At 42.8% G+C, this 24,231-nt stretch overlaps 2 protein-coding genes across 4 annotated transcripts in view; one reads left to right on the top strand and one right to left on the bottom strand.

Moving 5' to 3' along the window:
- RAB20 (RAB20, member RAS oncogene family) overlaps nt 1–4,972 on the top strand; it is a 30,513-nt gene extending 25,541 nt beyond the window's left edge. Inside the window, exon 2 of the mRNA XM_062020559.1 lies at nt 975–4,972. Coding sequence (XP_061876543.1) covers nt 975–1,495 — 521 coding nt within the window. The 3' untranslated portion in view covers nt 1,496–4,972. The remainder of the gene's footprint in view (nt 1–974) is intronic.
- Nucleotides 4,973–5,613: 641 nt separating this feature from the next.
- COL4A2 (collagen type IV alpha 2 chain) overlaps nt 5,614–24,231 on the bottom strand; it is a 147,116-nt gene continuing 128,498 nt past the window's right edge. For all 3 annotated transcript variants that reach the window (XM_061996583.1, XM_061996593.1, XM_061996601.1), the window contains exons 33-48: nt 23,018–23,143; nt 22,628–22,809; nt 21,471–21,534; nt 21,024–21,098; nt 20,306–20,413; nt 19,301–19,408; nt 17,950–18,021; nt 17,422–17,547; nt 15,737–15,853; nt 13,564–13,725; nt 13,330–13,428; nt 12,486–12,632; nt 11,759–11,875; nt 10,737–10,928; nt 10,084–10,370; nt 5,614–7,321 (exon numbers count right to left, since the gene is read on the bottom strand). In XM_061996583.1, coding sequence (XP_061852567.1) covers nt 7,067–7,321; nt 10,084–10,370; nt 10,737–10,928; nt 11,759–11,875; nt 12,486–12,632; nt 13,330–13,428; nt 13,564–13,725; nt 15,737–15,853; nt 17,422–17,547; nt 17,950–18,021; nt 19,301–19,408; nt 20,306–20,413; nt 21,024–21,098; nt 21,471–21,534; nt 22,628–22,809; nt 23,018–23,143 — 2,237 coding nt within the window. In that variant the 3' untranslated portion in view covers nt 5,614–7,066. The remainder of the gene's footprint in view (nt 7,322–10,083; nt 10,371–10,736; nt 10,929–11,758; nt 11,876–12,485; nt 12,633–13,329; nt 13,429–13,563; nt 13,726–15,736; nt 15,854–17,421; nt 17,548–17,949; nt 18,022–19,300; nt 19,409–20,305; nt 20,414–21,023; nt 21,099–21,470; nt 21,535–22,627; nt 22,810–23,017; nt 23,144–24,231) is intronic.

Raw genomic sequence — 24,231 nt, 5'->3', positions numbered from 1 at the left:
TTCTGTAAAGCCAACATACCCGGGGATTGTGGGCATGTAGCATAGAATCATAGAATGGTAGGGGTTGGAAGGGACCTTTAGAGATCATCTAGTCCAACCCCCCTGCAGAAGCAGGTTCACCTAGATAAGGTCGCATAGGAACATGTCTAGGCGGGTCTCGAAGACCTCCAAGGAAGGAGACTCCACAACCCCTCTGGGCAGCCTGTGCCAGGGCTCCCTCACCTGAACAGTGAAATAGTTTTTTCTTATGTTGAAGTGGAACTTTTTGTGTTCCAGCTTCATCCCATTACCCCTTGTCCTGTTGCTAGCTACTATAGAAAAAAGGGATGTCCCAACCTCCTGACACCCACCCTTTAGATATTTATAAATGTTAATAAGATCATCCCTCCATCTCCTCTTCTCCAGACTAAACAGCCCCACTTCCTGCAGCCTTTCCTCATAGGACTAAACTGCTTACAAAATCCTTCAAAACAGAGAAAGAAGTGGAATCTTGACTTTGATCCAAATTTCTGAACTGGATGTACTTGAAAGTATGTGCTGAATTTACAGGACCAATAAGTTCAAATGTAATTTGAAACACTGGAACTTATTTTTTTTGTTTGTGAATGGTTGTAAATGGTCGAATGGGCCACTTGTGGATACAAGCATGGTAGCTCTTAATGTGACGTAAACGATCTGGTACGCAATTTAATAAAACCCCAACCTTTTGTTGCTTTCTGTGACTGTGAATGCTGCGTCATGCTTGCTTACTCATCTTTGAAGTTTCCTTTCTCTGAAATAGATCGAACAAAGAGCTGAGCTGTTCAGTGGCACTGTTGCACTCATAACGAAAAGCAGAAAGGAAAACCAAGTGACATGTTTTCACTACTCCATCCAAACTTGTGAAACTGCCTTGACATTCCCTAAACTCTTCCTGGGTTAATAATGTAGCTTCCAGCATGCTAACTTTCTCTTTTTGTTTAAACTTTTGCCAGGACGGGAACAGTTTCATGGCCTGGGGTCTATGTATTGCAGAGGAGCAGCTGCTGTGATCCTCACGTACGATGTGAACAGTCTCCAGAGCCTGACAGAGCTGGAGGAAAGATTCTTGGCTCTGACGGACAGTGCAAGCGCCGACTGCATTTTTGCTATTGTTGGCAACAAAGTGGACCTCACCGATGACTGCGCTTTGCCACCGGATGAAAACGGACCCGAGAAGCCGGTTGCCAGCTGCGGCTCTAAGGCGCGAAAACAAGTCCGTGTGGAGGACGCAATTGCACTCTATAAAAAGATCCTGAAATACAAAATGCTAGATGAGAAGGATGTGCCAGCAGCTGAGAAAATGTGCTTCGAGACCAGTGCAAAAACAGGGTACAAGGTGGACTACCTCTTTGAAACTGTGTTTGAGATGGTAGTCCCGATAATTGTGCGGCAGAAAGCGGAGGGGCCTCCGCAAACTGTGGACATTATGGACTACAAGCCGGCAAAAAGGACAAAGTCTGGTTGCTGTGCCTGAATGAACTGTTTACCTTGACATAAGAAAAGGGGAAGGATTGTTCGCTCCAGCAAACTGAGGAGTAACAAGTGCTTTGCAGTTCACCAGGAAAGAAGTCAACAGACTTAAAATAGTGAATGTGAAAAAAGCGACCCAAATCTTCAGACCGTTAAAGGTTTCTGAGAGATCTGCATAGGAAAACAGGAACGTGTGTGAAGTTACAGAGGAAGACTTGCCAGTTTCCTTGGGCTCCAAAGACAAATGGTGTGTCGGTACAATCGGTAGCAACAATCATTTGGAATGGTTTTGGATGAGTCTGATTTTTAACGACTTGCCATTTCATGTTGCATGTAAATGATCTGTTTGTGTACTCACAACAGCTTTGACATGATTATCATCTCTACCCCTGCGATTCTGACTTTGGAAGATTGAACATACGATTCTTCCTTTCTTTTTTTTATTCTAAAGGAAAAAAAAAACCCAAAATCCAGGTATAATTTATATTTGTAGCTAATAAATCAATCTTTTTATGTCCAGATGTGACACTAAGATTCAGACGCTGAATGATTAAAAATCACTGTGGATACAGACTGTTCATTTGGAGGCTTTATTAATGTGAATTTTCTTTCCGTAGTAGGCTTTCGTGTATTAACAGGCAGCATCACTGCTCTTGCTTCTCTAATTGCAAGTTGCAGGAGGAAGAGGTTTTCATTCTGTCATTTTTCTATTGTAGTTCTTTTTAACATGGATAACAGAGTTCTTTGGGTGGAAGGAAGCAGTTTTCTGTTTTATCTGCGTTTTCTAGAGACCTCTTTATAGTCCCTATAGGATACCACAGAGTTGAATACCTGTATTCTATCTCCCTTCAAACTCCTCCTTAGTGGCACCCAGGCAAAGTTGCATCTTTGATTTTTAGCAGCTACGCATGACACTGTCATCTGCCTGGAGGGAAGTAAGTACTGGCATTTTCTGATGTGAAACTGGTTAATGCAGGAGGAAGGGAAGAGAAAGTGCCTTTTGTGGAGTAGAAGGGTACACAAAGGAGCACTAATGAGGTATGGGGTTTCCCTCCTGACTGCAGTAAAAAGGAGGGGCCAATACTCAATACAGCTTCTGTAGTTTTCAAGCCCTCTCAGCTACAATTAATGCATGCAGGGATCCAGGAGCTTGCACTGAGACACTGTAACCAGAGGGGAGAACTTCTAATAAAAAACAATTAGATCAAAAACCCCCACAAGAAAACACCACCAGCTCCCAAACCCTTCCCAAAACCAATCAAAAAATCTCAACCCAAAGATGCAGTTCATGTGTTCCCAGTCCTGCAAGTTGTTTTGAGAGGACTCACACCTTCCTATGGATAATTCTCTAAATTTAAAGGGTTGGTTGTTCTTAGGCTTTGTTGTTGTCTTTATCCCTCCTAAATCAGAGTGGTTTAGTACAGAGTGAAACAATTCCTAATTGAATAATGATTTAGATTATTAGTAAGTATATTTAAAACAGGTGGGATTTTTTTTTTTCTGCTGCAGAGTAATAGCTTTATTTTCTACTTTAAAGCTTATGCACAGGATACTTGTAGTAGGGGAAGAATGGCTTGAGAGTGAAATCTCTGTACATTTAGTCATAGAATGGTTTAGATTGGAAGAGACCTTTTAAAGGTCATTTATTTCAACTTCCCATGCAATGAGCAGGTATGTTTTCAACTAGCTCAGGTCGCTCAGAGCTGCCCTCTCCACTCTGACTTTGAATGTTTCCAGGAGCATCTACTATGTCTCTGGGTAACCTGTTCCAGTGTTTCACCACCCTCACTGTAAAAGATTTCTTCCTTCTGTTTAGTCTGCATCCACTCCCTTTAGTTTAAAACCATTACCCCCCTGTCCTATTGCTCCAGGCCCTACTAAGGGTTGCCATCCCTGGGGATGGTGCTGGTTTCCATGCAGTGACAGGGCCTGCCGCTGACTGCACTGGAGGGCCATCAGCATGTGAGCAGTGACCTCCCAGCTTCTCTTCTGGCAGCAATCTGATATCTTCTGTTGCTGGGTCATGTTTACTGCTTGCTGTTGGCTAATGTTCTATTTCCAGCAGCTGTAGACAAGCCCCATAAAGTAAGGTGTGAGTGAACAAGGCTGATCAGGTCAATACACTCTGAGTAAATAATGGATGTCAAATTATGTCGTTTTGTTGACTTTGCTCTATGTGTGCTGATACGCTGACATACTGTTACCTACAGAAGGGGAATATAGTCTTGTTTACCTTCTCTGGACTCAGCAGTGTGACTTATTTTCAAACAGGAAAAGTCTAGGAAGCAAACAGCATGCTCGGAGGCAAAAGATTTTACGTGGTCAAACCTGGGCAAAATGGTTGTGATTTTCACATCCTAGGCTGGAACACTGTAGTTCAGTAAAAAGACTCTTTTGGTTGGCTGTAGCTCACTACATAGGAGAAAAAAATAAAGGTTTAACTTTTTGGATGTGGCTTCTAGGATCATGGAATTGTGGAATGGCTTAGGTTGGAAAGGATCTTTAATGATCCTCTAGAGTAACCCTCCTGTCATGGGCAAGGACGTTCTTCACTAGGTCAGGCTGCCAGACCTTGAACTTTTCCAAGGCTGGAGCATCCCAGGCTTCTCAGAGCTGTTCCAGTGCCTCACCACCCTCATTGTAACAAACATCCTCCTTCTATGCAACCTAAATTTACCTTCTGTCAGTTAAAACCACTGCCTCTTGTCTTGTTACTACAGGCCTTAGTAAAAGATGTCTCTCCATCTTGCTTATAAGCCCTCTTTATATACTGAAAGGGCACAATATAAGCTCCACAGAGCTGCCCCTTCTCCAGGCTGAAAAACCCCAAATCTGTCAGCTTGTCCTCGTAGAAGAGGATGTAAACGGGCAACTAAGAGGCAGTTTGAATAAGTCAGTTCCCCTTCAGGCTGTGCTCTGGCTTAGTTCACCAGATGAAATCCTCTGGCTGTTGCAGTATTCCACATGTTTGTGTGCACGAGCTCCCTCTCCTTCTCAAACAGCAACGATGCAGGCTTTAGAGAAACATGGGTCTGCTTGGCACCTTTCTAGGGTTTTGGGGTTTGTTTGACTGTGCCTGGGCATTCAATTGAAGGCTGTGCTGATACCTACCACCCTGAATAAACTTGTAGAGTTTATGTGAGTCAGAGGAAAATGAAGAGGCAAAGTATTGGAGGAACACCTATCTGCCGAAGCTTTACATGCAAAATAATAGCTGCATAGAAAGATGAAGCAAAGTATTAGCCATGGAAACTCAAGTAGTTTGCTGCTGTTACTGTTAACATAATTGGCTTTTTATAGATTTGTATAACCTGCACTTGATTTCTCTTAAAACACAATGTGCTGCATTACCAGAGCTGCATGCTGTAAAAATCACAAGTAGTAGCTGTGTGATCATCCCATGACCACTGATGTCTAGCAATACCTGGCAGAGGTAAGTTGCTGATTCTTGGGTGTTTGTTACTGCTATGTGTAATTGAAAAGAACTGACAAATAAAAAAAAATAAATTTGGTTCAGGTTGAACTCCAGTGTTTTCAATTTTAAGTATTTTATTTAGCTGAAACAAATACTAGTGTGATTAGTTGGTTTAGGGGCTGCCTTCAGAGCTCCAGCACAGCCAGAGAGCTCATTTCAAGCTCAGGTAATTTCTCTGTTTATGGATACATTGAATTATATGTAAAGCTAATCTAGGTTAGACAGCATCCTAGCAAAGAACTTTCACTTAATTTATACTTTATATGTTTTGCAGAGGGAATACCTGTCAAGTTTGGTTAATGCTGGTTTCCTGAATGTTACAGAGCATGAATGATGGCGTTGCTTTAATCAGCAATGTCAGGATTTATTGGCTTAACTTGCTCTTCCTAACAACACAAGAAATACTGTTTCAGTAGTTCAGCTTAAAAGAAGCAATTTTAGAAACACAGCTTCCCTCTTGGATCTTTTTAAATGCCCTGAAATAAACAAGTGTACACCTGGGTGAAGAGTCTGAATTTCAGTAGAAGGAGCTGTTCTGGGAGTGCTCTTCTAATTCCTTAGGTGCAAGCAAAGTAATTCAACAGAGCACTCCATATGCATTCTGTAGAAAAAACGCCATTTACAAAATGGAAATCCACAAATAGAGGTGTAGAAAAACCAGGTTTTATTTATGATACAGTGAGAATGGAATGTAATTACAAAAGCCAAGAAGCACCTGAAGCAGGAGTGAGGTGAACTGTTGAAGCCTCTTGGATTTCAGTATTAAGCATTCAGGTATATAATCAGACTATGTGAATAGAAACTTGCAGATGATCCTGTTTTTTGCCCTGTCTTGTAGTGTTGTCAGACAGCTTTGGGCTAAGTTGCTTCTTTCCACAGCAGGAAAAAGCTACCCATTCTGGCCCTTTAGCTAGCCTGGCATGCAATAACCTGGTTCTCTATGGGAAAAGATGATACCAAGTAAAGGCCTTGCTTCCTTCCCCTTTGCTTTTCCAAGGATGCCTGTGTGCAAGTTGGGATGATGGTCATCCCATTGCCATGTGTCCCCAGCTGCCAGGACAGCATGCCTTTCAGACAGACAACTGGCAGGTTTGGAAGTTCTGCCTTTGAAGGTCGTGTGACATTGAGCAACATGCTTTGCTGCAAAACCCTACCCTCTGTGCGATGGCTGCTCCAACAGGATGTGTCTGAAGTGTGGTGGTGATGAGTAGCCTCATTTCAGAGGGGAAAAGCTGCAGAGCAAACAGTCACTTGGTGCTGCTGCTGCCCGGGCAGTGTGACGCAGAGGAGTGTCCACACCACAGTGGAGCAAGAGACCTTTGTCGTGATTCCCTGGCCTGGGGTATGTCTAGAAAAAAACCCCATCAAGCTCATAAACTAATATGCTGATCTTCATCATACAGTCTAGTCAAAACAGGAGGAGCTGCATTTTTTGGCCAATATTTTTGGGCTTCTCTGCTAATTGCCAGTGGTTAAGTGCTAAAGCATGATGAGACTTAAAAAAGCCCTCAAGTACAACAAAAAGATGACTGCTTTGGGTGTGTTTGAAAAGCCTAAGCATAAAATATCAAAGTTAGATTTCGATGCTGGATGTAAGCACTTTCCAGAGTCTATTTTCAGTGTTTTGCAAGGGATTAGCACTTTGATCACCCTGTGTTAACTTACAGAACTGCAACTGTTAGTGTTTACTGTTGTGACAAATACAGTACATAGAAAAGATACGTAGATTCTCTTAAAGTAAATGTAGTGGTATCTGACCAAGGTAACCATTTATTTGTTATAGAAGCTTTTTTTTGGTGTTTCAAAGCCGGCAATATTTGTATCCTTTGGCAAATGACATAATATCGTTAAAGAGTAGCAAAAAAAAAAAGCCTATATACTGTATAGTAGAAGGCTGCACTAGATTTGTGTGTTAGACTTACTGTGTGTTACACTCAATTTGCTTTTGCACACTTGAAAAAGAATTAATTTCCCATTCAGCTTTTGAGGTAATAAGTTAAAAAAGCACCAACACGATTTGTTCAAATGTCTAACCATCATGGAAGGTTTCACTGTATAAGCACTACGTGAGAAGCAGGTTCCTTATACTGTGAAAGCCTTCTATAAATTTTTCATACAGACTTGACATCTGCTGATATGGCTTCGGATGAGTCCTGCCTTGAGTGTATCTGCTGAGGGCTTGCTCTGGAAGGGCTGGTCAACTGTAGTCAGCCAGAAGCTGTATTTATTTGCAAAGTAATGACAGGTTCCGCGCGCGCCGTTGCATTCGATGAAGGGAGTCGCTCTGAAATCTTCCAGGCAGCTCCCAGGAGAAACCAGCGACTGTCCTCCACCTTCATCACCAGCAGCAGTGTGCTAAAGGAGACAAGGAGGGCAGACGTCAGGGTACAACCTCGGCAGCACTGTCAAAAACTTACAACTTGGGAAAAGAGGAAAAACCCCCTAGAACTGCTCCTCGTTCTTACTTCCAGAGCAAAGGCGGCTAATCCTGCAACTATGTAAGTCTTAAGGGTTTGGCTGTGCTTTAGCTACACAAAGGAGCTAGTTCATATGTTGATGCCACTTTAAAATCTTCTAAACAAACATTTTTTTTCCCTATATTTAAGATTTGTTCACTCTCAGGAATCTAAGAATTGGAGAATCATTCAGGTAGGAAGGGCCTACTAGAGTTCACTTCAAACAGTCCTTGGTCAAGTTCTTAATACCTCCAAGGATGGAGTCTCCACAACCTCTCTGGGCAACTTGTTGCTCTGTTTGATTACCCTCACTGAGAAAGACTTTCCATCGTATCTCTTAACTTGAATTTCCCTAATGATAAAGTCTGTCTTACTCTGCATTGAACATGAGGAGCACTGTGGAAACAAAATTAGCTTCTATACAAATGACTAGTTCCCTCTAGGGCCTATTCTTTGACAACAAATTACCCCAAAATCATGCATCTTTACACCACTCACCTGTTACCTTTGACACATACTGTGGTGATGAACTGAATGTTACTTTTCCTCTCTCAGAAGGATTGCTAACTAAACAGGCAATTCCTCTGTCCTTTTAAGAGCTGTGCATCTGCATTTTTAAGTGAAGCTGTTTAAATTTCTGTTAAAAACTGAAGGAATTTGCAATATAAAAGCAAGCAGGTGGAAAATAAAGTTGCCAAACAGTTTTGTAAATGTAGGGAGAAATCTGGGCACATTATTGCCTGCCCATATCTCAGTAAACACCAATCTAGCAAAGTGCAAGCTGTAACTGTCTTGGTTTATGCTGTGAGGGGCCAGCTGCGTTCATAGAAATGAGTAACAGAAGTGGCCACCTTTTACCAGAGTAAAGGACTCTGACCTCTGCCTGGTGTTACATGTTGATGAGGTTCAGAGAGTTTAAAATAACCCCATCAAACCACCACCTCCCTCCCCACAAACCCCAAAGCTGCAGCCTACCAGCTGTCTTACAGATTTGCCAAGCTCTGAGGGTCAGGAGCAAAACCCTTCTAGCATCCTCTCTGCAACAACAAAGTTGGTAAGAAGCAGGTTTTTTTTTTACAGCTTTAAGGCTGGAAAGCAATGAGTAAAAACTGTACATGGCTTAGGAGCAGATCATCCTGACAGCCTCTGATATTCCTATGCTCAGTGTACAAGCTCCAACTCTATGTCTATGTCTCCTTGTGCTGGCCATGGCCCTTCATCCTTTGTCAACAGCTATGCCATTCTGCCTTTACAGGATGCATGATAATGGAGTGTGCTTGCTCTATGAAATGTCTGGGCTGGAATCCATGATGATTCCCTTCATGATTGTACCCTACTCAGGGGAAGGAGGTGACAAAACCCCAATATGTACTCTGGGATAACCACAAGTGTGCTGTACTACTTCCATCTGCCTGAGAAACAAAAATGTGTATACCAAACACTTCATTTGCTCTCAATGCTAGCTGGGAAAATGTGAACACTTCTCACTGTGTGTTCCCTGGTGCTGGCAGACTTGATCCTGGCAAAAGGTTCTTGCTAAGGTGACAACATTGCTCTTAACAATGCTCAGTGTTTACACAAGGCTTTGCAAACATTTATTTAATCCTTGGAATTCTTGTGAAGTAACTATGAGATTAGTATCAGGGCTTTTTATAGAAAGGTCAAACATAGGGTGGGCCAGAAATCTGACCTGCCCTCTCAAAGCTTTTTTGATTTTTTTGTTTCTGTCACTAGGTGAAAAATACCAACTTTCCCTTTATTTTCTGGAGAAGTTAATATTTTTCTGCTTTTTATAAACAAATGGTTTGCAGGTAAGGACTGCCTATTGTTCTTCCATGACCTTTTCTGTTAGAGAAATTTCACTGTTTTCCCAAACCTTGTTTACATTCAGTCCTGTCTTTACCAAGCTAACACAGGCAGACTGTTGCAGCTTTGGACAACTGTGTAAATCAAGCAAGTCAGAAAAATGAGTGTCTTTCAGATCATCTGCTCTTTGCCATGGGAAGCCCTCCAGTGCTTACGTGATCTGTAGAGTCTAGCAAGAGAAGCTTCCATTGCACACCTAATTACAAGACTGCAAGATCTGAGAGATCCAAGAGCCCCTATAAGCCATGGGATATGCAGCTCAACTCTGATACAACACTGAGGTTTAATTTTAAAAAGCCACAGGAGGCTGTCTTTCCAGACTAGAAGAAAGAAATTGGCTTCTAACTCTTCAACCAAACATCAATGATTTTAAGTTTCCAAAAGAAGGAGAAAAGTTTTCTGGTTGGGTTGCTTTTTCTTTAAGTTCAGCTTCTTCTGACACAAGTAACTCCCAATCTTTAGCTGTGAAAATGCTTTTGTAGGCTACTGTTGCACCTCAGTGCAATTCTTGTTTGTTAACCCACAGCTGTCCCTGTGTTCTGCTCCAAAGCACTACTTTGTACATAAAGTAAGGGCTCCAGCTGCTGTTCTGACAAGAGGCAATTTTCCCTGCAATTCACAGAAATTGTGTTTCTCCTCTTCTACTTCCTAGAAACTAGTTTTATAGTTCTGACTCCCCAGTACGATGCATGGTTTTGGTATTTACTGGCTCTAAAACAGAGCAGCCTCCCTAGCATCTAAGACTCAAACTGAGAACCTGGTGCTGCACAGAATGTGACACTGGAGAACAAATACCATAAGGAAGGAATATCCGATCCACAAACTGCGCCAGCCTTCAGGGCAGTGAGGAATAGAAGCTTCTTGGCTGTGGACAGCAATTGCCACAGCTGGGGCCTCACAAACCGAGCAGCGACTGATATAAGGCTTAATGTCTTCTTCTGCCACAGGCATCATTGGAAGAGGCGCTGTAGTTGAGAGCCAGTAAGATTTATCATTTCGACTTGCGTAATAACAAATATCCCCAGGGTTACAGTAGAGGAATGGCATAGTGCTGAAACGAGCCAAACATGAGCCAGCCAGCCCTATTAAAAAAAGAAGAAGAAAAAAAAAACCAAAGTGAAGAAGAAATGATAGCAGTTGTTCTCACAGCAGATAATGCACATTTTCAGTTTCCTGCTCCTTCAGAAGCACATGGCAGTAAAAACCCTGTGGTCCAGAATGTTTCACCGGCTTAAAGGTTACCTTGAACAACACCAATGACTTGCAGGAGCTCTCTCAGGGGCACTCTATGCAGATAAACAGTTTCTGTCTTCTTATTTTGGCATTTCCTAAGCCTGCTTGCTGAACTCCCAGCTTTCTCTAAATTCTTGCTTTGGGTTTTTTTTGGTGGTATTCTTTCCAGCCTTTGAGATGGAATTGAGGCTACTGTCAGCAGTACCTGCACCTACCTAAATCCTGGTTGTGTGCTTTCTCTTGGCCTTCAAAGTACAGTAGGCTGTATCCACTCCAGAGTTTGTTCATGCCAACTGGGCACATCGGCTCTTGATCAGACTGGCTGTGCTTCACCAGCAGGTAGCCCATGCTAACGCTGCGACCCGGCATGCCTGGTAGTCCGGGGCTACCAGGGCGGCCTGGCTGACCTTAGAAGACAGGGGATAAAAGATATAATACAACTTAGTTTGTGCTCCCACAAATAGCTCTGATGCTAGCTAGTATTCCAACTAAGCTGCTGACCGACAAAGCTGAATTGTGTGATACCTGTTCTTATGGTTGGTAATTGTTAAAAAAGCTGTAGTTCTAGGATTACAGCAGTTGCTTTTGAAGTAGATCAAGGCTGGATCATGCTCCCTGGTTTCTAAGATGATGTATTTCACTATCAGAGCCAGGGAAAGTCACATCTAAAGTTCTGATAAATTTGAGTGTAATCCATACAATACAGATGAGCATTTTTTTCCCTTAAAAATGTTTCCTTTGTCCAAGATGCACCGGTGGTTTTTGAATTGCTCGAATTTACCACGTTAAAACTGTCTCTATGTACACAGCTAATTAAGATAGCAATCGTTCTGCAATTTGTTTGGCTAAGGACACAGGTATTTCTTGTACAAATATGTTCCCTTAAACCTGACCTATCCAAATATCACCTACCCAACTGTTTATTTCCATGAATTTAAGTGTTAGTAAAAGTCTGGTTTGAAATACTCAAGAGAAATACAATATAGAAATACACTCAGATTGAAACAAACTCACTGATGTGAGTGGTGGTGACATCCACCTCTGTCAAAATGTATTCAAAACATATTGCTTTAAGATAACTGTTAAAAGTTAGTTAGTAGTCCCTTGTGCAAGAAGCCTTGAAGACAGAAACTTTCTCGCTCCTTCCCTCCTCCCCATGCAGTGATGTAGTCACTACAGAACACTTTATGGCAGTGAAACAGGACAGAGGGAAGAAGTGCTGTGCAATATCCCTTACCTTCAAATCCCACCGGACCCTGAAACCCTGCTGCTCCTTGTTCACCTCTGAAGCCGGGAGGAGCTGGAATGCCACCCCTGCCCTGGAGTCCTGGCTGTCCGGGTGAGCCTCTGAAACCTTGCACCAACAAACAGTTATAAGCACAGTGACTGCAGAGATCTCAACATGCTACACGCACTTGGTTAACACGCAATGTTTGGTCCTATCGGCCGGGTCCACCAATTTACGCTAAAGGCATGATCCTGTGGCTCTTACTCAGGCAAAGAGCACCAACTTCATTGGAAAAAGTTGCTGGGGTCAAGATTACCTGAGCCCCACAGCCCTAATCTTTCACTCTTGCTACCACCACACATCTCTGAGGAGGTGCACAGCAAGAGGTGCTCTGCATCGGGTCCATACAGCACCAGCACTAGGTTCCCTGGTCTGGCAGCACACCCACAGGGATGTGCACCATTTTCCACCAAAGACGTTTCAGTCTTGGCATAAATGAGATCCATATCTGACGTTGCTTTGGCTCTGTCAGCATTGTTGACGTTTTCCCCTATTTTACTTATGTTCTGAATGCTAGGAGGAGGAGGAAAGCCAAGCCCTAGCTTTGAAAGACCAAAATTTGGCTCTTCTTTCTGACTGAAGAGAATTTCAAGTAGGAGAGAGCCAAAGCAGTGCTCCGGTGGCCTCACTCTGCTAAGGAAAACTGAGCTTTCACTCTTGAGCGTGCGATTCCTACCTGGATCTCCTGGTGGACCCTGAGGTCCTGTGTCACCTGGGCTTCCTTGAGGTCCTATATTTCCACGAGGACCTGGTGAACCCTGCTCAGCAACCAGCCTTGGAGGAGTCGGGGCCAGCCCAGGAGAGCCTGGAGGGCCTTGAAAGCCTGTGATACGAAGCCAGATGAGACAGTTTGATTTTTAAACCCCTCTACTTTCCTTAATGTGATTTTATCCACAGCTATGTTGCTGTTACTTGGCTGCATGTGTGAGAGAGGGACTGTGGTCTGCAACTCACCGCCTTGGGTATGGCAGCTCTATTTATTATATCTGGGGAACGTGTGTGAGTAAGGGGATTGTCTTCTTTTGGACAACAAACAGAGAAGCAGAAGGAAATTAATGATGCTACTGCTCCCTCACTTATGAACAGGAAGCTGGGAAGCTTCCCCGAACAGCCAGCAGCTCTCTGAGGTGCAGCACTATTTTTTGGTGGGCTTTGGGAAAGACAAATACATGATGCTACAGATGGACTGAAGGATTTTAAAGATATTTCTAAATATATGGTACATCTACTCTGGAGGATTAGATCAGCAATTCTTTTGTTAAGCTCTGCAATTGGCTCTGATTTTGGAGCTGGCACCTCATGCAAAATAAATTCATAAAGCAAAAAAGTTGACTGCCCATATTCAATTCAGGCATCAGTCCAATGGAATTTGCCAGGGGTCACACACAGACTCATGCAGGTTGGAGGGGACTCCAGAGGTCATGTAGCCCAACCTCCTGCTCAAAGCAGGTCTTGTTAGATCAGCTCTGTGGAGCTGCCAAATGAGTAGCTTAGTCATGCACCTTACTGCCCTTACTCACCAGTTACTCCTCTGTCCCCCTTGGGTCCAATTGGTCCTAAATCACCTGGAAATCCTCCTGTGCCCATAAAGCCGATGACACCTTGTTCACCTTTACGACCTTTAATGCAAGATGACAGGTGACATTACTGCATTTCAACCCAGATAAACTAAGTGCAAAAGTCATGTTATTAAAGCTGCTGTAGCACAAGAGGTTCCCCTGCCCCTGGGCAAGGTCAGAGTTTCCCATTGTTACCTTTTGGTCCAGGGTACCCAGGAATGCCAGGTCTCCCTGTTAATCCAGGATCACCTCTACTTCCTTTTGGGCCAAATTCTCCACTTACACCTGGTTGTCCACTTTCTCCTTTGCTTCCTGGTGGAGCTGGTATTCCAGGTTGCCCCTGTTGTCCTGGATAGCCTGTTTAGAGCACAAACAGGTTGTAATCTGTTTATACTTCAGATCTGGGCACAGAGGAAAATAACAGTACTATCTAATTGCATCCCATCATGATTTGTTTCCTTGATTCAACTGGAGGGCTAATTCTTGGCCTTGCAATGGATTTATTCAGCAGTTCTGCTCCTGCTGTCAGGTTGGCACACCCTTCTGCTGCAGTGGCAGAGGAATTATAGTGTGAAGCTCCCACAAAGCACAGTGTTGTCTCAAGCAAGACTTGAGCAGAAGTGGTGTGCCTGCTGAGAATACAGACTTCAATGAGCTATTCCTGCCCCACCAAATGCCCCACTTCACTAGGTGCCTTCCAGCTTCATCCAAAGTTCTCCAATAAGTAGAGAAATCAGAGAGCAGCGAGTACCTGACTCAGTGCCAGGTGTTATATAAGCCAAGGACTTACTGTTCTGTGTTTCTCAGTGCTTCAGCTGAACATCTGGATGCAAATAACTACTTCAGGCTGTCTGGGGAATTATGGGAACAGCTTCTTTTTCCAGCATTGCATACTGCCCGAAGAGAAACCCGGCAGGTTTCTCTTCAGTTGTCTTTGCTCCCTAAGAAGACATTAGGACCTTGTTTCTGAGTAGCGAGAGACTTACTAACTAGGGATTTTTGTGTGGGGTACCTCTTGAGCTGTTAGTTGAAGTTGGACCTTGTGTGGGTATGAATGCAAGATGCATGTGGCCAAGTGTGAGGCAGCCATGCCTGTTTCACTGTTTTGGCTGGGAGATGGTGTTTCCTGTTACCACTCTCCTGACTGCTTCTGTTTTCACTTTTCTATCCAATGGCTGACTCAGGAGTGGGAATCAGTACTCAGAGTTAGGCCAAGTAACGTTCTCTTTCCATTTGGAAACCTGAGTATTTGGAGGGTTTGCCTGTTTTAAGTTTTTGTCTAGTTTCCATAAAAGTTTACATGCATCATATAAAGACGACAGTGGGACACCTGCAACTTCTGCTACAAGCTCTCTGCGGTAGCACTAGGGTGTGAAATGATTGTGCAGTCCAATAGGCAACGGGTATATCAGCCTCTAAATATAGAGACACACACAGAATGTCTCTTTCATATGTGTGAGAGAGGAAGGATCATAGCATGGACCTTGAGAGAGAAGAGTTGATGCTTCCCAGTGTAACTGAGTTTGCATGGTAGCTTTGCATTGGTAAATTTTGTAAATGATGAAGACATTCCTTAGACTTGCAAGTCTGCCATGGACCTCAGACTTTAAAGCTCAATATTAGCATAATGCTTCTGAAAGCTGTTAAGAGAATGCTGGATGATTAAATCATAGAATCACAGAATAGTAGGGGTTGGAAGGGACCTTTAGAGATCATCTAGTCCAACCCCCCTGCAGAAGCAGGTTCACCTAGATCAGGTCACATAGGAACATGTCCAGGTGGGTCTTGAAGACCTCCAAGGAAGAAGACTTCACAACCCCTCTGGGCAGCCTGTGCCAGGGCTCCCTCACCTGAACAGTGAAATAGTTTTTTCTTATATTTAAGTGGAACTTTTTGTGTTCCAGCTTCATCCCATTGCCCCTTGTCCTGTTGCTAGCTACTGTAGAAAAAAGGGATGTCCCAACCTCTTGATACCCACCCTTTAGATATTTATAAATGTTAATAAGATCTCCCCTCAGTCTCCTCTTCTCTAGACTAAATCTGTTATTTGCATGCAAATCAAACCCTTCAATCGGGACAACCTGAAGGAACTGCTTTTTGCTTTCAAGAGATTGTGTCCCTATTCATAGAATCATAGAATGGTAGGGGTTGGAAGGGACCTTTAGAGATCATCTAGTCCAAACTCCTGCAGAATCAGGTTCACTTAGATCAGGTCGCATAGGAACATGTCCAGGCGGGTCTTGAAGACCATTAGCCTGTCCAACAATTACTCATGCACTTTAGTGCACAACCCAGTATTTAAGCTTTCATTATTGTCTGAGAGCACAAACTTATACTTCATATTTTATTGTTGTCTGAGGGGATATACCTGGCACTCCATCTAGACCTGGGGAGCCTTTATCACCAGGATATCCTGATATATTTGAAATCCCAGGAGGCCCTGGAAAACCATCCTGCCCCGGAATGCCAAAGGGTCCTTGGATTCCTGAAAGGAAGAGAAAAATAATCAGTAGTGCAACAAAATTGTACAGTTGCAATTATAAGGATTTATTACCTTAGATCTAAGTATAAAAAAAATAGAATTTTCAAAATGGAAACACCTGCAGTTCCCACTGATTTTTGTTTTGTTTTTTTCAGATGATGTTGTGGAGGCTTTTTGTGAAAGAGTCAATTACTAGTTCTGTGCTAAAGCTCTCTGGATAGCTAATTACACCTCACTGTGTGGAATGCCAATAATCTTGTGTCTGCCAGGTAACATGTTATTTCAAGATAAGAAGTAATCAAAATATCCTATCTACATTGAAGCAGAAAAAGTAGGTGGCTTTATTCTTCTGTGCCCAGCAGAGTCAGGGGTCACAGACACTAAGGGGGTTTTGGAGTCAGTTAAGACCAAAAGTTTGAACACAAGAAAATGAAAACTGTTAAACAGCCAAAAATGTGGCCTACCAATGACAGATTATTCTTTTCAGCAGGTTCAATTTGTTGGGAAGCAACAAAGCCCCTTTTGTTTATCCATTAAAAAAAAATTAACAATATTTAATTCTGACAAACATGAATAAGTGAAATAGCTCTTTCTTCCAGGGCTTGGTGATAAATCTGTGAATGGTGTTTGAGATGGCACAGCACGCTAGTAACAACAAAGCCTAAGACAAAAGAATAGGATTAAGCCATTGAACCAAGTAAGCAAAGGCAGTAAGATTTGATATCTATGCTAGTCCTTAATCCATCCTTTCAGAGACAAAATAGTGCAAAACTTTCACCTCTCTCCCCCTTTAATTAGTTTATTAATCCATAATGTCAGTCTGGTGGCTCCCTGATGGAAGAGGTAGACAGTGAACTATGGTGAGGTAAGCACAGCCCACTACAAAGTGGGTTTGAATGGTACTGCTGTACCCTTATGTTGCAGGAGCAGTGAGGGGTGATGGTGCCAGTAGCACCGAGCATGGGAATAGAACCGAGGAGGGAGCAGCAGGACAATCACACACTGATGGACAGTGAGGCATTCAGAAGGAAGGCAAAATTGATGGATTTCCAACAAGAGAGAAAGAGAGAGAGGGAGAGAGATCTGAGAGAGAGAGATATCTAGAGAGAAAGATCTGAGAGAGAGAGATCTAGAGAGAGATCTCTAGAGAGAGAGAGAGGTCTCTGGAGAGAGAGAGAGAGAGGTCTCTGGAGAGAGAGGTCTCTGGAGAGAGAGAGATGTCCAGAGAGAGGAGCCACAATGTTTGTGTAACTGTGATCTTATTATAAATACTTTTGGAGCTGATGGCTGAGAATAGCCTCTGGCATTTGCAGCATGCTCAGCTCAGTGGATGCTACCTGATGCTGTTGCCATGAGGAAAGAGACAGGTTGTCTTGGAGGGGCTGGCTTGTTCAGCATGGGGCAATAAACATTGCTGTTTCTGAGCAAGGACAGGCTGAACTGCAGCACTAACTCCAAACAGTGACCTTCCACACATCAGGAGCACTCCATATAACATACTGCATTTTGTGACACCTATTAACACCCACATCTGAAACAAATAATAAGGTCCCCTTCTCCAGCACACAAACCTGGAACTCCTCTGTCTCCCTTCTGTCCCGGGGGTCCTCGGCTGCCTTGAACTCTGCTAGGCTCTCCTGCTTCGCCTTTGTCACCCACTCCACCTGGGAAACCTGCAGGGCCGTAGCCATCTGGACCTGTTGTGGAGTTGTTCAAAAGGAAGACAAAAGCTGAGAAATTGTGGCATGTAACAGTGTATCAGCATGATAACTTATATTTATAGAGCATGTGGATTTATTAAGCGCACAAGTATGTAATGGCTCATTGGAAAAATGGCTCACAATGGGGAAAAAAAGGACCTGGAGGCTTTAACTGGATAAGAGGAAAGAAACTATGATTTGAAGTTGTGTTCTAATCCATCTGTGTGGCAGCACGTTGTGTGTAAAGTTGTTTGCCAGGGCTCACAATAATGAAGCAAATTCCACACTGGGCTTTGGATGGCACAGTTAAAAATGTCCCATTGCAAAGATCTCACTGACCAAACTTGAAGCCAACACAATGCTGTGCCTATCAACAGGCAGAACAAGAATCTCACTTACCTGGTGACCCTGGTAAGCCTTTAGTGCCTGGTAAACCATGCAGTCCACCGATTCCTCTTAAGCCAGGCAAGCCTGTTTTAAAATGACATTCATGATTATCATAACAGCTCCTATGAGTTTGTATTCCCAGGCAAAAAATCAAGTGCTTGAATAAACATTATTCTGTGTTAAAATCTTGTGTATTATATGCAAATTGATTCACTACAATAAGCTTATTATGAAATACACCACACTGTGGTTTTTTGATTGGCAAATGTTGCTATTGTCCAATAAACTCACTACAAGGGTTGGTTTTTTTCCCCCTAAATATCTCTGATCTGTCTGGTAGCATGCCATTAGTTCCAGTCTTGCTGCCACGATTTTGCTAATAGCCATTTAGTTTTCCAAAATCCTCAAACCAAGACAATTAGAGCATAATTGTAGGCTCTAAATGTGATTATAATGAAGCTCTCTTCAAGAGAAATTAACTCAGTGTCGTTTAAAAACCACCAACAAACCCCTAACAAAATGTCTAATAGCTCCTGCTACTGCTACAGGTAAAAATTGCCCCACTTGTTTGTATCTGTTAAAGTGTTGGGCATGATGTTAAAGCTAGGCAGAGACATCTCTAATCCAGATCTCTGGAGGACAAATCAACTTTCACAAAAATAAGTGCCTGTCTCCCTCTTCCCTATCTTCAAAGGCAGCCTTCACAACCATAATAACTTAGATTTGATGCAGATCCAGATAGATGAATCTTAACTAAGAGCAGGGCAATTTCCGTCTGTAATGCAAGAAAAGGCTCACTTAATAGATAAAGGAAGCAGGTGGCAACTAACGAGATGCTGTATCCTGTGACACAAACAGCTTCACTTTAAACTATCGTCTGTATTTTGATAGCAGAATTCTGTCTGAGCCCTAAGTCATTTATCCCTAAAACCAGACATTAAACCAGTTAGCAGTTTCTGATGATGGTGTGGGACAAGTACATTGTTTGCCACCTAATGCCATGATATAATATTCTAATACTGTGTATCACTACTCCCACTGCATTTTAAGTAATTTTTGCTTTTTTCTTCCCAGTTGTCATGAAAAACAAAAACTTTTCCTGAAAAATGCTTTCCTGGTTGAGGGAGATTGTCAGTAAGTTAAAGGGAGCTCTGTAGACACTAATCCAGAAGCCATGAATCAGAAAGCAACCATGTGGGTCTTTGTTAAATCACCTGGACTTCATAAAGAATAAATGTTCACTAGACGGAGGGAACCCTCCCACTCTGAACTGCAAAAAGCCCCTTTTTTTCTTCTTCACCCCAAAGGAACACCAGCAAGTGCTGACACAAAAGTATCTGAATAGCTGCAGCTTTGTGAATACCTGCTTGTCCTGGTAAGCCAGGCCAGCCTGGAGTTCCCTTTTCACCTTGAAATCCAGGAGTTCCAGGGCTTCCTTGCTGCCCTGGGGCACCAACCAGTCCCGGCAAACCTGTGTGACAACAAAGAATCATTGCTAGTGAGTATCCTTAAAACCAATAGCCCACAAAGTGGACATGTTGCTGCCTTCGTTGTCTCAGGTAGCAAAATGAAGGCAACAATGAATCCACTGTGTGACACTGCACTGCGCATCCAAGTGGAAGAAAACTAAAGAGAGCAAAGGTAGAAGAGGCAAGGCACAACAGAACAAGTCATTGCAAACTCCAGGCTTCTGATGACCTCAGAAATACAGTGGGCCCCTCCCATTAAAATGATAATTTTACCTCCGTTGCCAGTAATTTCATTTACGTGAACCTCTGTTACTGCTTCTGCTGTATCTGATTTGCCTTTCTGACTGGAAAGTTGGCTGCACAAGGACTGTTTCCAGTGAGGTACCTACCAAAACTGTTCCAGTCCTGTCTGGAGTTTGTAAGCCCTATAATTATATGAGAAACGTGGAGCAACTGTTCTGAAAGAGTACTTTGGTGATCCTCCTGCAGGAGGACGTGTCCTTAAGCTCTGAGTTTATGATCCAGCCAGAGCCAAAGCTGACTTCAGTTCCCCAGTACTCTTGTACAGTTGGATAATGAGTAACAGTCCTGGGGGAATATTAACTTTATTTATGACAGAAAAGAGCACTGAAAAGCTCAATTCCTTGTAGTATTGAGACTGCATTAGAATACCCGAGTATGCCAGCAATACAACACTTTGACTGGACACACAATTGCTATAAAAAAGCAGAGTTAGGCTTTTGAAATTTTCTCTTAATAAGTTCTCTCATGAGTTCCAACAGCTTTTTCACCGTTCTTTGACAACTTACAGAGTAACTGATGTATTAAAAAACTTAATGACTGTCTTTCAAGGGAAGTAAACAGTATTATTCTTTGGAGGGTTAAAAAGAGTATTTTACCTTCCTGTCCCACAGATCCAGGGACACCCTGTGTGCCCTTGAGGCCTTCAATGCCAGGGAAACCGGGATCACCACCTTCACCTTTTTGTCCTGAACCTCCTCTTGTGCCTGAAAATCCACAAAACCAGTATATTGTTTAATATTCTCCCTCGTACCCTAAGCTAACAAGCTTACTGCAAAGTTGGCTACAAAATGGGTCCTGGTCTTGCCACATAAAAACATTCTTCTTATCAGGGTGCTTGCATATTCTGGGGGAATGACCAGTTGTCTACAAGCATACTGGCCAAATCATCGTTACATTTGTTTTTACAAGTACCTCCCCCCAGTTATGTGGAATATGACAAGGAGTGTGCTGCACTTGCAGGGAAATTTTAATGTGATGCCTGGCAAACCCAATCCACAATCAACCTGACTCTGCTATCTCATCTTCCATAATCACAGCCTGATCCTGCTCCTTTTTTCATCAATGGCAAAAAAAATGATACAGACATGTTTAATGGAGTTGCATGTGATTGATGTTTACTCCTATAATAGTACCTTCAGTTGAAGAGGTAAATGTAGCACATACTCATTTCAATAAAGAAAAGATGGACATCTTCATGAGCTGTCACGACAGCATGGGTTCAACAGCTGTCAAAAGACCCTGGTAAGCTCATCCTCCCTTCTTCTGTGGACTTTAGTATACGCAATACATCCAGAGCAACCGTGAAATAAATACCTGTTAAGCCTGGCACACCAACTTCCCCTTTAAGTCCTGGCATTCCTGGTAAGTTTATAGTATCTCCTCGCTCACCTATTTCAAGCAAAAATAAACACGAGAGGTGAGGCTTTAATTTAAACAGTTTCCTGTTGTTTTGAAGGAATTGCAACTTCTGAGGCAAAATTCAGCAATTATTACCTTTCTAGAATAAAAGAGGAATCAGTTAAAGAAAGGAAGAAAAACATGAAGTCTCCACAGCAGCTTCCCTCCGTGTCGTAGATGTATTTTCCATGGACACTTTCATGAAATCAACAGTATTAACCTTTTCACAGCCTCCCACATCTACATCTACAGTATCATTCTGTAAAGACCGTAAGTCTGAAGATTCTTTTAACTTCAGAACTTATGTTGAGCATTTGCTGGGTAATGAATACAAAGAGTGCTCAGAGAAGAAAACAAACTCACCTATTTCACCATGTGAGCCAGGAGTACCCAAATGTCCTGAAATTCCTGGAATACCCTTTTCTCCCTATCATATGATTGAAAATGGGCATCAGTTAGTGAGGATGAGGATTTAGTCAACCTTCCAAGCAGAACACTTTGGAAATATTGGAAAAAAAGGCCAATAAATTTAGCATTTTTTTTTTCTAGTAGTTAAACCAAACCAGGACAACCAAGGAACAACTTATGCTTGAAAAGACTCAAGTTTCAAATTGAGAACATCTTATTTCATACATACAGTAGTGAGGAGTTGTGCTGGTTTTGTCTGGGGCAGAGCTAATTTTCTTCATAGTAGCTATAGTATAGGGCTGTGTTTTGGATTTGTACTGAGAACAGTGTTGATAGCAGATATGTTTCAGTCATTGCTGAGCAGTGCTCATACACCGTCAAGGCCTTTCCTGCTTCTCCTACTGTCCTGCCAGCAAGTGGGCTGGTGAGCCACAAGAAACTGGGAGAGGACACAGCTGGGCCAGCTGACCCCAACTGACCAGAGGGATATCCCACACCATATGGCATCATGCAATAAACTGAGTAAACTAGGGGAAAGGTTGGCTGAGGGGGCTGCTTCTCAGTGACTGGCAGGGCATTGGTTGGTGGGTGGCAGGCAATTGTTTTCATTTGCATCACTTGTCTTTCTTGGGTTTTGTTTCTCTTTATTACTATTTTACTGTATTTCATTTCAATTATTAAACGGTTCTTTTCTCAAGTTATGAGTTTTCTCACTTTTACCCTTCCAATTCTGTTCCCCACAGTCCTGCTGGTGAGTGACTGAGTGGGTGTTTGGTGCCTAGTTGCCATATGGGGTTAAACCACAACAGTCCCACAGTCCTTGGTTAGGAAAAAGTCCTACTGAAGTCAAAAGGGCAAAGCTACCCGAGAAAGGAACATAGGTTTTGGCTCCCTTAAATAAATGATGTCTGTGAGTCTATTCTCAGGCCTTTTGTAAAGAGTTTGTTTCCTCCAGTTTAGCTTATTTGGCAGTCAGAGGGGTCAAATTACCCACAAGGAGCTGAGAGTCTTAGACTCTATCACTGTTTGATGAGTGACAGTGATGACAGTGAGTAATTTTTGTCAGTGGTACCATCAGTACCACTGGGAGAAAGAGAAGGATAAGGACTCACCCTGCCTCCTGTGCTTCCAGGGAAGCCTCTGATGCCAGGAGAGCCAGCTGGGCCAGGATACCCTTTCAGACCCGTCAGCCCTTTCGCACCGATGTCTCCTTTTGCACCTGCCACATAGCTGGGATGCCCAGGGGACCCTGGAGTTCCTGTCTTCCCAGGAATGCCTGGCATTCCCTTGCTACCTGCAAGAGGGGGAGGTGGAAAATTAACAAAGAATTAACCTATTAAATCCAGCAAGGCTGACACAGTTGCTTGTGTGTTTTCCTGCTCAGGGGTTCATTGTCAGAGACTATGGGGAGGATCAAAGTGGTGAATATTTAATTTAACTGAGAAAAGACACTGATAGATAGTACTGAATGTGCTTGCATTTGTTTTGCTGTGACCACTGACCTTTTAAACCAAAAAATCCCTTCGTGCCCCTTTCTCCAGCATCTCCTTTTTCACCCTTAACTTCCATCATCATGCTTGGCTTGAGCTTTGGGGGTTCTCCTGGAGGGCCTTGATCCCCACGGTCACCTAAAAAGGACAAAACCCCAACAATGTTACAAAAAGCTAGTGAGCAGCACTGTGTTGGAAAGACTGAACAGAAGAGTGAATTTAGCAAAAAGGAATTACAAGATAATCTTGCACAAGCTACGGAAAATCCAATTGCATAGAAAGTTATCTGTGTCAATATAACGTGTCAGTGGAACAGTCAAACATAAGAAAACATGAAAACTGAGTTTAACGTTTGTACATACAGTCCGTGGGAGCTGAACCCAGGCTCTTCTGTGATATAGAATTTACCTCTCAGAATACCAGTTAGGTATCATTTGCTTATAAAAAAACCCTCAAAAGCACACTGAAGAAAGCACAGAAAAGTAGGTTAGTTCCAGTCAAAGGGAAACTCTCAGTCAAAAAGCCTTGGGTGAAAGTGTTTGGATTTGTTAGCAGTTATTTTGTTCCTTTTCTTGATTTGAAGGTTATTACTGATGACATCAGTAAATAATATCCTGAAGAAGGGACCCAAGTAGGCTGTATGACTGTTTTAGTTCTTTGTGGGATGCAGAGACAGGCCAGTCACTATACTTGTCTCCTCTGATAACGCAGTGTCTCACACTTCTTCACCCAGAAGTACATTTATACTTTTCCTCACAGAGGCTTGCCATTTGCTCAGAGCTCCCCTGAGTTACTGGGAGCACTACTTTACAACCTTTGAATTACAGACTGTTTTTTTCTTAACTACCTGTCTCAGTGTCCCCAAAAAGAACATTTTTGACCATGTGGTAAAGGATGTATTTTAAGATAACTGTATGCAAAGAAAAGAGGATCGAGTAATGGTTTTCATTTCACTGATGATGATGATATCAACTGTTATGTTTCTGACTACTTAATTGCCTGGTTTTCTGAATATTTCAGTACCTTTACAGTGCATCTTTTTTCCCCAAACACCTTATGCCTCCTGGGAAAAGGCTCTGTTGAGTTCTGCACATGCCCAGAGGTGCCGCTCTCTGAGCTCAGCTGAACAGTTTTCAGGTCTCCAACCTGAAACGTGTAAAGATTCACAAAGAAGTAACCTTTCCCTGAGCCTAAAATCCATGCCTCTCATCCAGAGGCCCATGTGT

The sequence above is a fragment of the Colius striatus genome, chromosome 1, assembly GCF_028858725.1.
Source record: "Colius striatus isolate bColStr4 chromosome 1, bColStr4.1.hap1, whole genome shotgun sequence".
NCBI classification, from domain to species: domain Eukaryota; kingdom Metazoa; phylum Chordata; class Aves; order Coliiformes; family Coliidae; genus Colius; species Colius striatus.
Note: the sequence above shows the minus strand (reverse complement) of the source record. Positions and strands in the feature narration are given on the sequence as shown.